At 43.5% G+C, this 13,110-nt stretch overlaps 1 protein-coding gene across 1 annotated transcript in view; it reads right to left on the bottom strand.

The window, feature by feature from the left end:
* antxr2a (ANTXR cell adhesion molecule 2a) overlaps window positions 1-13,110 on the bottom strand; it is a 101,609-nt gene that overhangs the window by 50,712 nt on the left and 37,787 nt on the right. Inside the window, exons 13-16 of the mRNA XM_085180310.1 lie at window positions 8,073-8,123; window positions 6,074-6,163; window positions 4,551-4,718; window positions 2,145-2,225 (exon numbers count right to left, since the gene is read on the bottom strand). Of these exons, the coding sequence (XP_085036436.1) occupies window positions 2,145-2,225; window positions 4,551-4,718; window positions 6,074-6,163; window positions 8,073-8,123 (390 nt within the window). The remainder of the gene's footprint in view (window positions 1-2,144; window positions 2,226-4,550; window positions 4,719-6,073; window positions 6,164-8,072; window positions 8,124-13,110) is intronic.

Here is a 13,110-nt window from a genome sequence, read left to right as displayed (position 1 = left end):
TTGTGTTTGCGCGTGCGCAGTGTGAGAAGCGATTGATGATCAGGAGCTGGTCGTGAGGTGTTAATCGCTTCTCGTTACCCCACGTATACTACACGATGCACGACGCACGATGAAGGCCAAAATCGGGCCGATCGCCAAAACGGTCGCGCGACTCAAAAATCGGCTCAAAACGGGCCAAAAATCGCACAGTGTGAGCCCGGCATTAGCCTATACTACATTAGATCTGCATAATTCAGAGTTCAGGCTAACCTCACTGTTTCAAACAACCTGTTTAAACTCCCTTCCTCCTCTTTTCAAGCAGTGCTTTTGTCTGATTGGCTGCCCCTCTCAACAATAAAGTTTGATCAGCAGGTGGGTGGAGCTTCTGTGCTCACAATCAGAACTGCATGTCTGAGATGACCATATTAGGGTGATCTGGGCTTACTGACATCATTTAGTACATAAACTGATTTTAGTCCATACTTTAACCAAGTTAACATAAGCATCCAAAGTCGTATCAGAACGATGGATCATAAGAATATCTGCTAATGTAAAGTAAGACTGTAAGACTCGATATTAATACAAACATCTCACATCTCTTAAAAACAAAAGCTGGAATTAAAAACAATTAAAATCAGCGTTGGCTCAGAAACATCAGCGTCTGCATGGCTTTACTGCATGGCGACACACGTTGCAGTGAGATTCTGATCAATTTTAACCACTATATCTAAACATCTTCTAAAATGTGATCCGTCACATCACTACTCACTGCAACTATGAGAGTTGTTATCTATTTTTACCAGTGCATCTTCTGGCATTCTGAAATTTGCTAAACAGCACTGTGACACCCTGAGTAGCAACTGGCAGGCTCACAGCTGGCCCACTGGCTCGGGTTTTTTCCATGTTGCAAAACACGACTCCACTTGAGAGATTTGCAGCCTGACATCATTCTCTAAACTACTAAAAGCTTGGACGGTTCCTGCTCTCTAACCTCTGTGAAGAGGAAGATGCACAGACGTTGGAGACAACAGGGAAATAATGTATGTGCAGCATACAGGTGCAGATTTTTTGGCCCATTCGCCCGTGAAGCACCGTCCTTTGGAGAACGATGAGAGTTTGGAAGAGTCCGCGCATTTCTCTTTTAAGATTCACGTTTGCTTTTCCCCTGGCAGTTTTAATACTAATACAGTTCTGCTGTGTAATGTTAAAACGGAGACTGACGGGGAATTTCTAAAATGACCTCACAGACTTCAGAAGAAGAAGCCCAGGACGTGTTTGTGGGCCACAGTAACATAGCTGCTCCACTTGTCTGCAACCTGATTCTAATCTCACCATTAATTCTGACATTTAACATACAGCACAGCAGATTGTATTGTGTTTGGATTGTAGTCAGCAATTAAAACATATAAAAACATCTGGTTAACTGACTTCGCAGCGGTTTCTGTGCAGCGCTCTTTCTTAACCGCCTGTGGGGCGTCAGGTTTCACTGTGCCGATTTGCTTCCTCTTCTTTTACACTGGTTGAAAAACACCAAAAACCCCAGAGCATAACCATATTAGGTCGTCCCTGTCACGCTTCCTTCTGTGAGTATCTGCAGCTGCAGCTCACATTGGCTCCCTTAGGTAACAACAACACAAGGCACAACTTGTGCCAGCAGCTTCCTCTGCCGAGAGGAGCTGCGATACAATACAACAATAAAACAATGAGCTCTTAAGTGTAACTGCGGTGACTTTAAAGATTTGGAGGGATAAAAGCATTCCTATTAAGGCATAGAGGGGATTAGGGACTTCGTGGAATGGTTACAGGAACATTTAGCACTTAAAAAAAGAAACAGAAGAACATCCACGCTGCTGACTACTGCAGGATCTTTTCTATTTTTGCTCCTGTGTACTATAAACTGCACTGATGACCACTGATGAGACTTTGACTCACCGCCTCAAGCTGTTGGTTTGTGCAACTAAAAAGCAGCACTGCACAATCTTTGCACACGTGTACACTTCGCTCTCAGTATGACGTCCTCCTGCATAATTCACCAATCGCAAATGAGTTTGTATTTTTGGCTGATATGCAAATATTTGGTTTCCATTAGAGCAAATTACCGGTGCTGAGAAGCTTCGAGTTTGTTTTAGGTTTGAGGAGAACATCAGGGATGAATTTTGACTTACCTGGTCTTCTGATGTGGGTCGCATGAGGGACACTCGGTCGTACTGCCGCCGCATCAAAGCCCACAAAGCATCGAGACGACCCTGATGAAGCACAGAAACAGAACTGTGTCGGTTGTCTTTATTTACAGAAACATTAAGAAAAAATATGCATAAAAATGTGTGAGAATCAGAGCTTTTTTCCAGATCATATTTGATATATATTAGATTTTCAAAACCAGTGTTTCTACAGACTGATCTTTAACCCTTTAAAACCGGTCAGAGCAGCACGCTCCGTTTTGCGTAACTATTTTTAAATCCCGGTAGCTCTGCAACCACGTGAGCTAGCGCAATAATTTTTTTTGCATATGAAACCGGAGGAGTTGTACTTACATCTTCTGCCATCAGCTTGTCCTCGGTCACAGTTTCCTTCCACATATAGCTTTGCAAAAACTGCATAAAAAGCGCTTGCAGCAACAAAAACATAATATTCCAGAAACACACTTTGCCGATCCGATCAGCTGTTCGTAACACTTCCTACGTTGAAATAGACGTCAGTGCGAACATCACATGTCCACCATTTCCTGTCCGAAACTGGAAGTGATGTCATTTTCACGCAAAATGTAGTTTTTTACTTGTAGGCCTTAAAAGCATATACTGGTGTTTTTATAAGTCATGTTTGACTTTATGCTTTTCTGAATAGTTTCTGGGATGCTTAGAAGTCGAATTGCACTGCTGGAAATAGTTTATTTTGATGCATATGCTGCTTTTTTGCAAATTTGCATTATAATATTAATTTTTGTTTTTCCTGCAGTATATAAAAATTGGTGTATCTCAAAAATAAAACTATGAAGACACTCAAAATAAATTTCCTGTTGTTGTAAACTATCTTTTGCAACTTTTTTGTATTTAATGTTTCTCTTAAATTTCTCCAAGTAGAAATATATGTAAAAAAAACAAAAACGATTTTCAATTTTTTTTGTAGTTTATTGCACTTTTTTGCAATTAATGTAGTTACTATGGACTTAATGCAGACATATTATTAAAATATGGGCTATAATGGTTGTATTGATGTATAGCAACTTGAAATGCTCCCAAAAATGGCTCCACAGCATGTAAACATATAAAGTAAGTTCTGGCGGACTTGGTTCTATGGTAGGTCTTAAAGGGTTAAGGTAACGCACAAAGCATTAGACATCCATGGATGCTGTTTTCCACCGTAGATGCCAGTCGTGGCCTCTTAAATGAATATTCAACCATTCTCTATTACAAGAGTTTCACTTCATGGTAATAAAAAAATAATCTAATTTGAAGCATTTCTTTTCAACTACCCAAAGACAGCTTTAACTTTTAACCACAAGCCAGTTTTATTTAGAGATTTTCACATGAGTGTAATTTGCTGGATGAACCTTGGAGAACTAGTAAATGGGCCTTTAACCCTTTAAGACCTACCATAGAACCAAGTCCACCAGAGCTTATATTATATTTTTACATGCTGTGGAGCCATTTTTGGGAGCATTTCAAGTTGCTATACATCAATACAACCATTATAGCCCAAATTTTAATAATATGTCTGCATTAAGTGCATAGTAATTACATAAATTGCAAAAAAGTGCAATAAACAACAAAAAAATTGAAAATCGTTTTTGTTTTTTAACATATATTTCTAGTTAGAGAAATTTAAGAGGCTTATCCCTCAAAACTGTAAATACAAAAAAGTTGCACAAAATAGTTTCCCACCACAGGAAATTTATTTTGAGTGTCTTCATAGTTTTATTTTTGAAATACACCAATTTTTATACACTGCAGGAAAAACGAAAATAAATATTATAATGCAAATTTGTAAAATAACAGCATATGCATCAAAATAAACTATTTCCAGCAGTGCAATATGAGTCCTAAGCATCCCAGAAACGACACAGAAAGTCAGAAAGTCAAAGATAACTTTTAAAAACACCAGTATAGGCTCACGAGGCCCGGATGGTAAAAAACTACATTTCCGCAAAATGACGTCACTTCCGGTTTCGGGCAGGTCATGGCGGACATGCGATAGTTCGCGCTGATGGATGTAGGAAGTGTTACAAACAGCTGATCGGATCGGCAAAGCGTGTTTCTGGAATATTATGTTTTTGTTGCTGCAAGTGCTTTTTATGCAGTTTTTGCAAAGCTATATGTGGAAGGAAACTGTGACCGAGGACAAGCTGATGGCAGAAGATGTAAGTACAACTCCTCCGGTTTCATATGCAAAAAAAATTATTGCGCTAGCTTACGTGGTTGCAGAGCTACCGGGATTTAAAAATAGTTACGCAAAACGGAGCGTGCAGCTCCGACCGGTTTTAAAGGGTTAAGCTGAGACTTTTCCTATCAGCATCATTTAGATGTACCCAAAGTAGGAAAAGAAAAATCATAAAGTAAGTCAGTAACTCTCACCTTGATAGGAGTGTACCATTTGTTCTCAGGTGGAAGGTTGGGAGCGGGCTTTGGAGGTGGCCGTTTGATCATCGGCTCCTCTACATCCTGTGGTAAGGACACTTTGGCATTCTTTGCTTTCTCCAGCCGGGCCCCCTCCTCAGTAGAGCCTTTTTCCCCCCAGCGCACCTTGAACAAGACAATAGAAACGTTAAATGAGGGCGATCGAGCAGTTAAACACCTGATTGGTCCATCAGTCTGAGAGAAACTACAGGAAATAAGATTAGAGATGCTGTGAGGACTGTCTGTGATCACCACAGCAGTGTGTCAGCGCGATGAGCGCGGCCAAACACCTCAATCTGTGATCAACTTTAGCTTCAGTAAAAGATCTGTACATGTTGGAGAAATCACTGGATTCTTTTATCAATAAGGACGTTTACATTTGGTATAATGTGTTATTGTGTGTGCGTGTCAGCGTGTGAAAGCAAGCCTGTGTGTTAAGTAAAGCTGTCCTGCTTTTTAATTGAATTCATCACATCTGTTACAAGGAGGAGATAAAAAAAAACCCAGCGTCACATGAATGGGGAGAGGTGATTAATTAGCAACACAGTTTTCAAGCTGTAGGTTAAGCCGTGACAATATAGAACAGCTTTTCAGAATCATCTCTGGGATACATCGCCGGCCTGCCGCATCATCAGGAAAAGAGAAAGGCTGCCATGAATAAAAGATACGTTGTCACCTCAATAATCGTTTGAAACGCTGGCAGCGGCAAAGCGGCGGAGGTGGTTTTCTCAGCATGACGTCTTAAATGTGGATGCGGAGGAGAGGACGGGTTGGTCTTTACAAGCAACTCGTTATCTATCAGTGGGGTGACGGCGGGGAGGGAGCGCGGGCTTCAGATGTGGAGCCTGTCGATGGGAATCAACGCGCTAGTGGAAGAACAGAGGAAGGTAACAGCCAGGATTGGATCTCAGCAACACTCTGGGGGGGAAAAGTCAAGAGGTAGGAGCTCCCCGAGGATGCTGGGAAATCCCTGCCATGCCACCAACTTCCTCGGGGCTAAGTGGGAAGGAGGGGGAGGGGCAGCTCGCTTTTAAACCTGAATTCCCTTCGGAGGAGGCGGATAACAAAGCGAGCTGCCAAGGTCTGGAAGTTGAGACGGGGGAAGCGGAGAGGAGAGGTGGGCATGTCAAGATGACAGCAGCACTCAATCTTTCATCCCGGCCGCGACTTGATCCAATCAGCCCTCGACGGCCAAGGACGAGATGGCAGGACCTGTCATGTCGGAGGCATCAGTGGGCTGACGAGGACAGCGGCCCGGCCGGTCAGTCAGCCGCTCGCTCGGTGGGTTTCTCCTCCTGATTCCTGCGTAACTCAACAAAGTTCCCGCCTCGCAGAAAAGACTGAACATGATGATGCACGTTTACATGACCACACATATGTGTGACCTCTGGAATATTTCAGCTATTTTTGCTCGTTTCGTTCAGCTTTTCACTAAGAAAGAGCGGAAGCGGCATGTCGGCCAATAGTTTTGAGTTTCTGACCTCCATCCGACTGATCCCTCCGACTCCTCTTCCTCCGTAGTACGAGGCATCCACAGTTGGCCACTTCTTCTTGGGCAGCGGCTCAGGCTCCTAAGAAATAAACATAGAAAACAAAACCAGGAAGCACATAGCTGTGTGTCAAATAAGAGTGTGTGCAAATTTTCAATGTATGACATTAATCAGAGTCACTGTAATGACAAAGGGAAGGTAGTGCAATGATGTGTTTGCTATTGTTCTATTTTCTTCATCCATATTTGTCCCTGCACACAGAACAACGTTTCCTTTCATCGGGAAGACGTCACTTTGTCAGGAAGGAAGGGAAACGTAGGCCTTACTCCTCCTCGGCGCGTGTTTAAGTGCAGAGGGGAAACTGTTCGTATCGCTCCGCTGACGTTTACACTTCCATCTGCCGCAAACTGAAAACGCTGCAGTGGGATGGGATCAACTACCACACAGGGTAACGCTTTTAGAAGCATTTACACTGTAATCCTGTGCCCTGCAGAAAAAACAAAACTGTAGCATCATGTTAACGTGTTTGGCAAAAATTCAGCCAATGATAAGCCAGATATTTAAATGTCTACTTTACGCTACAATGTTTCTGGAAATAAACTAAACTCAGGTGGTTTTCTGCTATAAATGTGTTTGTATTTAACAAAATAAAAGCGCAGACATTCGTTTTTGACTCTCTGAACTAACACAGCCAATCCCTCAACGTGTCTGTGCTCATGTTGCCTTCATATTAAGTCATTTTTGGCTTTTTAAAGAACTTATTTCAACATTGTACTCAACAACAAACACATCCTCCCTAACAAAGTAGGGGTGACGTGGGCTACGAGTTTGAGATCCCCGCTCTGGGGGGGAAAAAGTCAAGAGGTAGTAGCTCCCTGAGGATGCTGGGGAATTTAGTGTAAAGCTTTACAAGCTGTACAGTATTTTACTTTGCTTTTAAAATCTGCAAATGACTTTCACCAAGGAGGTTGAGTAACTCCATCGGCAACTCTCTGAGGTGAGAAGCTCCAGGCCTCGAGGGCCGGTGTCCCTGCAGGTTTTAGATGTGTCATTGATCCAACACAGCTGATTTAAATGGTTAAATGACCTCCTCAACAAGTCCTGAAGTTCTCCAGAGGTCTGGTAATGAACTAATCATGTGATTCAGGTGTGCTGACCCAGGGTGAGATCTAAAACCTGCAGCACTCCGGCCCTCGAGGCCTGGAGTTCCCACTCCTGCTCTAAATGTTATAGACAAGGTAAAACGGTGAGGCTTGGTCCAGCTTAGGGGTGATTAAGTATCACAAAATAACCCGGATCCACTTATCCGTCTGGATGCAGAGATTCAGTTCAGGAACGGTGTGAAATTTTAGATTTTACACAGTGAAATCTAAAATATTAGACCTCAGCTAGAGGTCTGTTTCCACTCTGGAATTTAATTAACTAAAATAATCAGTTAAACATGTTAATGAATCTCGTACTGCAGAAGACGCTTTTTGATTCAGTCTTTTACGATAATCGTCAGTCGGTGAAGACGAAAGGTGCATCGCAAGCACCAACTTTTCTCAAGTTCTTTTTTGAAGGAACTGCTCGACACGTTGGGAAATATGCAAACTGACTTCATTTCATCATGTCTGTGTGCAGAGCTGGAGCTGGGATTACTCTAGTTTAGCAGAAAGACTGAAATCACGGGGCAAACAGCGAGCACGCCTCTGTCCAAAGTTCAAAAATCCATCTAGCAGCTCACTAATTAAAATGTGATCTTGTTTATATGATCTGTACACGAACAGAAAGGTAAAAGGGACACGTTATGGTTTTAGTCTCGCTGAATCGTCTCGAGTTAGACGCTCAATGCAGCGATAACAGCCCTGTGAAACTCAACAATCCTGATCCTCAAAATGTGCAAAGTTTCCCTGAAATCTCCGTGCTGCACCCCTCTGAGCTCTGCAACCTCTTCTTCTTTTGCACCGCACGGATTTTCAAACCTGAAAATAAAACACTTGTGACTCACGGGCGGTGGAGGACGAGATGGTGGAGGCGGCGGCGGCGGGTCCTTGATGACCTGGATAAACAGAAGAAGCAAAAGAGCGTCAGCACGGCCCGTCAGGAGACGCACAAACACACGCGCTCAAACCTCATCAGGACGAGCAGACAAGGCTGACAGAGGTGATTCGTGACAGGTGACTGAGCCAAACAGAAACATCCCTGAGCTCATCTCACGGTGGAGACGCCGTCGCTGCCAGCCTGTTTCGCAGCAGCAACTGCTGCCCCGCCGCGTCGCTGACTGCTGATTACAAGGATTCTGCTTGTAAACCAACATCAGGGGCCCCCCGTGCAAAATAAAGAAAAGCTGAAAATCAACTTGTTGACAGGGGAGTCTTTGGGGCGAGCGCCGCTGCCCGTTTAGCTCTTAATTAATTGGATGGGGTTCAGTGCTTCCAAGCAATCCCCCCAATCATAAAGTCCTAAGGAGTTAATTAGCTGCAATGAGATACAGAGGAGGAGGCTTGGGCTCAGCTCCAAGCCCCGTCTGAAGGGAAGATGAGTGGCGGCGAACACACAGAGAAAATACAAGAAAACACGCACGCACGCGCCCACATATAACCAGGACACGAGTCTCCCGGAGCAGAGTGACCGGCCCGGCGGCATTGTTTGTGACAACACTGGATGAGAGGGCACCTGAGGAGCAGGTTGTCCACAATGTGATTCCACTCAAGGACAAGATGCCTCGGCCGGGTTTTTCAGACGTGCACGGCAAAGCACAGAGAGGCCTGACAGTGACATTTGTCAGGTGTCAGTCAGACGCTTCACATACTGATGTGCGACTCTTTACTGAAGACGCTTCTGCCACTCACTCACCAAAAACCCATCTGTGAGCTGGAAAGACCGAGGCGCTTTATTCGTCGGTGTTGTCAGTTGCTGCAGGTCACAGCCGTCACATGAAAACACAGGCCTGCACACTTGCAGTTTATTTATGTTCTTTTTGCATCTTTAATGCTTTTTAATGCTTTTTAAACAAGTTTTCTTTTATTTTGTGGATTTTTCACAAGGAAACTAAGAGAAAGTCACCGTGCAAGTCAAGTTTTACATACTGAGAAATCGATAAACTCAAAGAAGTCCAGTCGCTTCTCTTTCCAAGCTCAGATTAGCACGATTGGATGACTCGTCCAGCAGCTGATCCAGCAGGTAAAAATACCAATACAGTCCAATATTTTAATAATAATAATAATAATTTATATAGCGCTTTTCAAGGCACCCAAAGCGCTTTACAATTCCACTATTCATTCACTCTCACATTCACACACTGGTGGAGGCAGCTACAGTTGTAGCCACAGCTGCCCTGGGGCAGACTGACAGAAGCGAGGCTGCCATATCGCGCCATCGGCCCCTCTGACCAACACCAGTAGGCAGTAGGTGAAGTGTCTTGCCCACGGACACAACGACCAGGACAGAGAGCCCGGGGATCGAACCGGCGACCTTCCGGTTACAGATGCGCTTCCCAACCCCCTGAGCCACGGTCGCCCCAACAGTGTACTGTTTTGTACTGTTTATATGGATAATGGATGAACTGGTACCAAATATTTTCACTACAACACGTTGATGCTTTTAAGAGTGACCCCAGACAGTTTTTTAAATGAACAAAGTCTCTGTTTCGCGACTTGAAGTTCATCAAACGGTGTAATATAAACGGACGGCAGCTTAATTAACTAAATCATGAAATCTGATGATACAGCGCAGCGGTCCCCAACCCCCGGGCCTCGGACCGGTACCGGTCCGTGAGTCGTTTGGTACCGGGCCGCGAGAGTTGAGGCTCAGGTGTGAAATGTATAGTTTTCAGGGTTTTTATCGGTTTTCAGCGTTATTTTGTTATCGTTTTTATCATTTACTCGGTTTTCCTGGGTCTTTTCACGTGTGTTATGAATAAATCTTCTTTTTTTCGGTACCGGTACTACTTTTATTTTGTTGTATTTATCCGCGACACCTTAAAGGCCGGTCCGTGAAAATAATGTCGGGCATAAACCGGTCCGTGGCGCAAAAAAGGTTGGAGACCGCTGCTTTAAAGTATAAAGATTTAAAATATCATGTCAGACTTTTAAGGTCAGTCGATTGATCTGAGGGTGGCATAAAGCCACTTAAACTATGTTTCTTACTGCCATTGTTTGTATTGACAACATATCGGGAATGATGTCTGAGGATCTGAAATACGTTACTTTGGTCCTCTGACCTCATCTACAAGGTCAAATAAGGTCAAACTTTCATAAAATACTTTTTAAAATGGTTTTCAAAACATGTTTTTAATTTCTACTATCCGGTCTACTAACCGTGGCGCAAAAAAGGTTGTGGACCGCTGATATAGCGAGTATTGCAGAATGTGTGATATCTTAAAGTACAGTGAGGTCACAACCTCTTCTGAATAACGTCTCCATTATTACTCAATTAATCGATTAACATGCTGGTGACAAAAACTTTTACTTATTTAACTATAGAGCAAATCATTGATAGTGAAGGCAGGCAGATGTATCTTTTTTCTGTTACTGTTTGTTAAAAATCTTCAGGTTCTGGATCAAAGTCATCAAACTGAGCTCAGGAAGTGTTTTTGGAATTTTGTGGGACATTCATTCAAACCTAAATCCTGGTAAAAGGGAAAGGAGAAAAAGCTTCTGCCCACCCCCTCGCCCGCTCCCCACACAGGGGTGGCGCCCTATAAATGCAGTGCTTATAATTGCACTAAGGACATATCTCAACCTGAGGTGCGCAGCAAAGTGGAAAGCTGACCTTTGTTCATTAGTCATCAAAGACAGATACCACAGTGTCAGAGCTGGTTATGCATTTGCTAAAGTGGTTTCGGAGGGAAAAGGAGCGATGTAATTACGGCATATCATAGATCCTAACAGCTGTTTCGCTCACTCTTAAGCTCAGGGACGCGATCACACTCTCTGCTTACTGTTGTCATTAGAATAATGAAAAATAATCAATTAGGGTTAATTAATTCCTTTGTGACACACAACCGGCTGCAAGCAAATCTAGTAAAGGGCTACCGGTGGCCTCGCCATACGCTGATTAACATCATTTCAGCCACACCTTACGTTCACGGGATTATCTCTTTTATTAAGTAATTACGCAGCAGATTTCCTGCACATGTTGTGAGACAAATAAAGCGTCACACAAACGCTCTGCTGCTCTTTCCCAGCTACCTGATGGACAGATGTGAAGAGGAGCAGCGCGGTGGCATAATCTGACACAAGCCCCAGCGGCCCGCCGCCGCAGCCACGACACCGGGGGGAATTGGACCAATCAGAGGCACTCGGGGTATTGTCCCCATATGGCCGTCTCCGTAAACGTCCAACTGGACTTTATAATCTGTTCGTTCCCAACCTTAAGCTCGAACCGTGTCGCGTCAAGCTGTTTTGGGCGGCTTATGACGACGGATCAGCGGCGGATAGCGTATTTGAAAGTTTAAAACTTCATCTGCGGAGAAACTGTTTGCACAAAACAAATAAAAAATCAACTGAAAGAGAACAAAGACGACAAAAGTTCTGCGAGAACAAGAAATAATTAGAGATTAATAACATATTAAGGACCAAATGTGTCCAAAAGTGCATCCAATTCAGCAGCGAATAGTTTGTAATTTGGATAAACTGGCAATGTAATTTAAAACGGCATCTCCAATCCCGAATCCTTTGATTTGAACTAAAGGCGATGCCATTCGAGTTTAATTTCCAAACAAATCATAAACAAAGAAATTACCACTCCACAGCTTGTATGACCTCTCTCCTGGCATCGGTCCACGCGGGAGAGAGAAGGGGAGAGAGGGATTGTGGGAAAGAGGTTGGGCATGTGTCTCCGTGCATGTGTATGTGTGTGTCGAGCGTGTGTGCGCGGCCTCATCCCGACTGCTGAAACCTGGCAGACTGGGGGTTTAAATATTAACAAGCCACACATGGCCCTCCTCTTCTGCCGCGTCCCTCGATGGAAGGCAACAGCAGCTCTCTCCACCAAGACAAACACGTCCACCGCCAGACATGCTGCAGGGGGTTTACATTTTAATGCCTTTGTTGGTTTTCCAAAATATGCTTCCATCTCATCCTGGATGGGATCCCTTCAGGTCCACAAAGCCAGGTGACGTCTATCATTTAAGGGCCGGTGCGGGCAAGCGGGAACAGAGGTCTGCCGCGAGGGTCGGCGGGGTAGAGGCTAAATTTGCCTTTATCAGATCTCAATAGAAAAAGGCAGAGACACAGAAAAAAGAGGCTGCGCGCACCATCTGTAGCCCCTCTCTCATAGCCTCAAACGATAATCTGTTGTGGATTTTTGTAAACGGTTGAGTGGGGGAGACTTTATTTCCAAAGGGGGTGAGGCCACAGCGAGGTTTTTAAAACAGTACTCTTTTTTTTTAAACAACTAAACCAAAGTTTCGACTCGCAAAAATATTTTCTAGTCATAAGTTATTGAAAAGGAAACAATAACGGAGAACTCCCACTTTAAGAGCAGATTTCAGATGAATTAATTAAACGCAGACTTTAAAACATCCCGGACACATGGGACTGGAAACGTGGTGACTTAATGAAGAACCTCCCAACCTCACAGAGAGAGAATAAAAAGCACGACCAACAAACACAAAACTAAAAAAAGCTAAAAAACCTTATCCCTAAGCAGAAACATTTACGTCATAACCGGCTGCTTCCACTTTTAACACTTTTAGGACCAAAACGAAGGAACAAAAGAACATTTTTGATCATTTTACAGCAGACGTTTGTCTCTGTTTCAACATCCTTTACTCAATTTATGAGGATGAAGCTTAAAAATAATCTGTCCTGTCAAGTATGTGCAAAACGTTTTTTGTCTGTTTCATATGCGGTATATGTGTGCATTTATACACTCAGCCATCTTTGTAATTATATCTATTTAACTGCCTGTTAATACAAGTGTTATATCAGCCAATCACATGGCAGCAACTCCAGGAATTAAGGCAGGTAGACATTGACTGTTGTTGGTGGCAGACAGGCACTGCTGGGAGTTTCCCACATAACCGTCTCTGGGGTTCACAG

This window comes from Neolamprologus multifasciatus, chromosome 12, assembly GCF_963576455.1.
Source record: "Neolamprologus multifasciatus chromosome 12, fNeoMul1.2, whole genome shotgun sequence".
In the NCBI taxonomy this organism is placed as follows: Eukaryota; Metazoa; Chordata; class Actinopteri; order Cichliformes; family Cichlidae; genus Neolamprologus; species Neolamprologus multifasciatus.
Note: the sequence above shows the minus strand (reverse complement) of the source record. Positions and strands in the feature narration are given on the sequence as shown.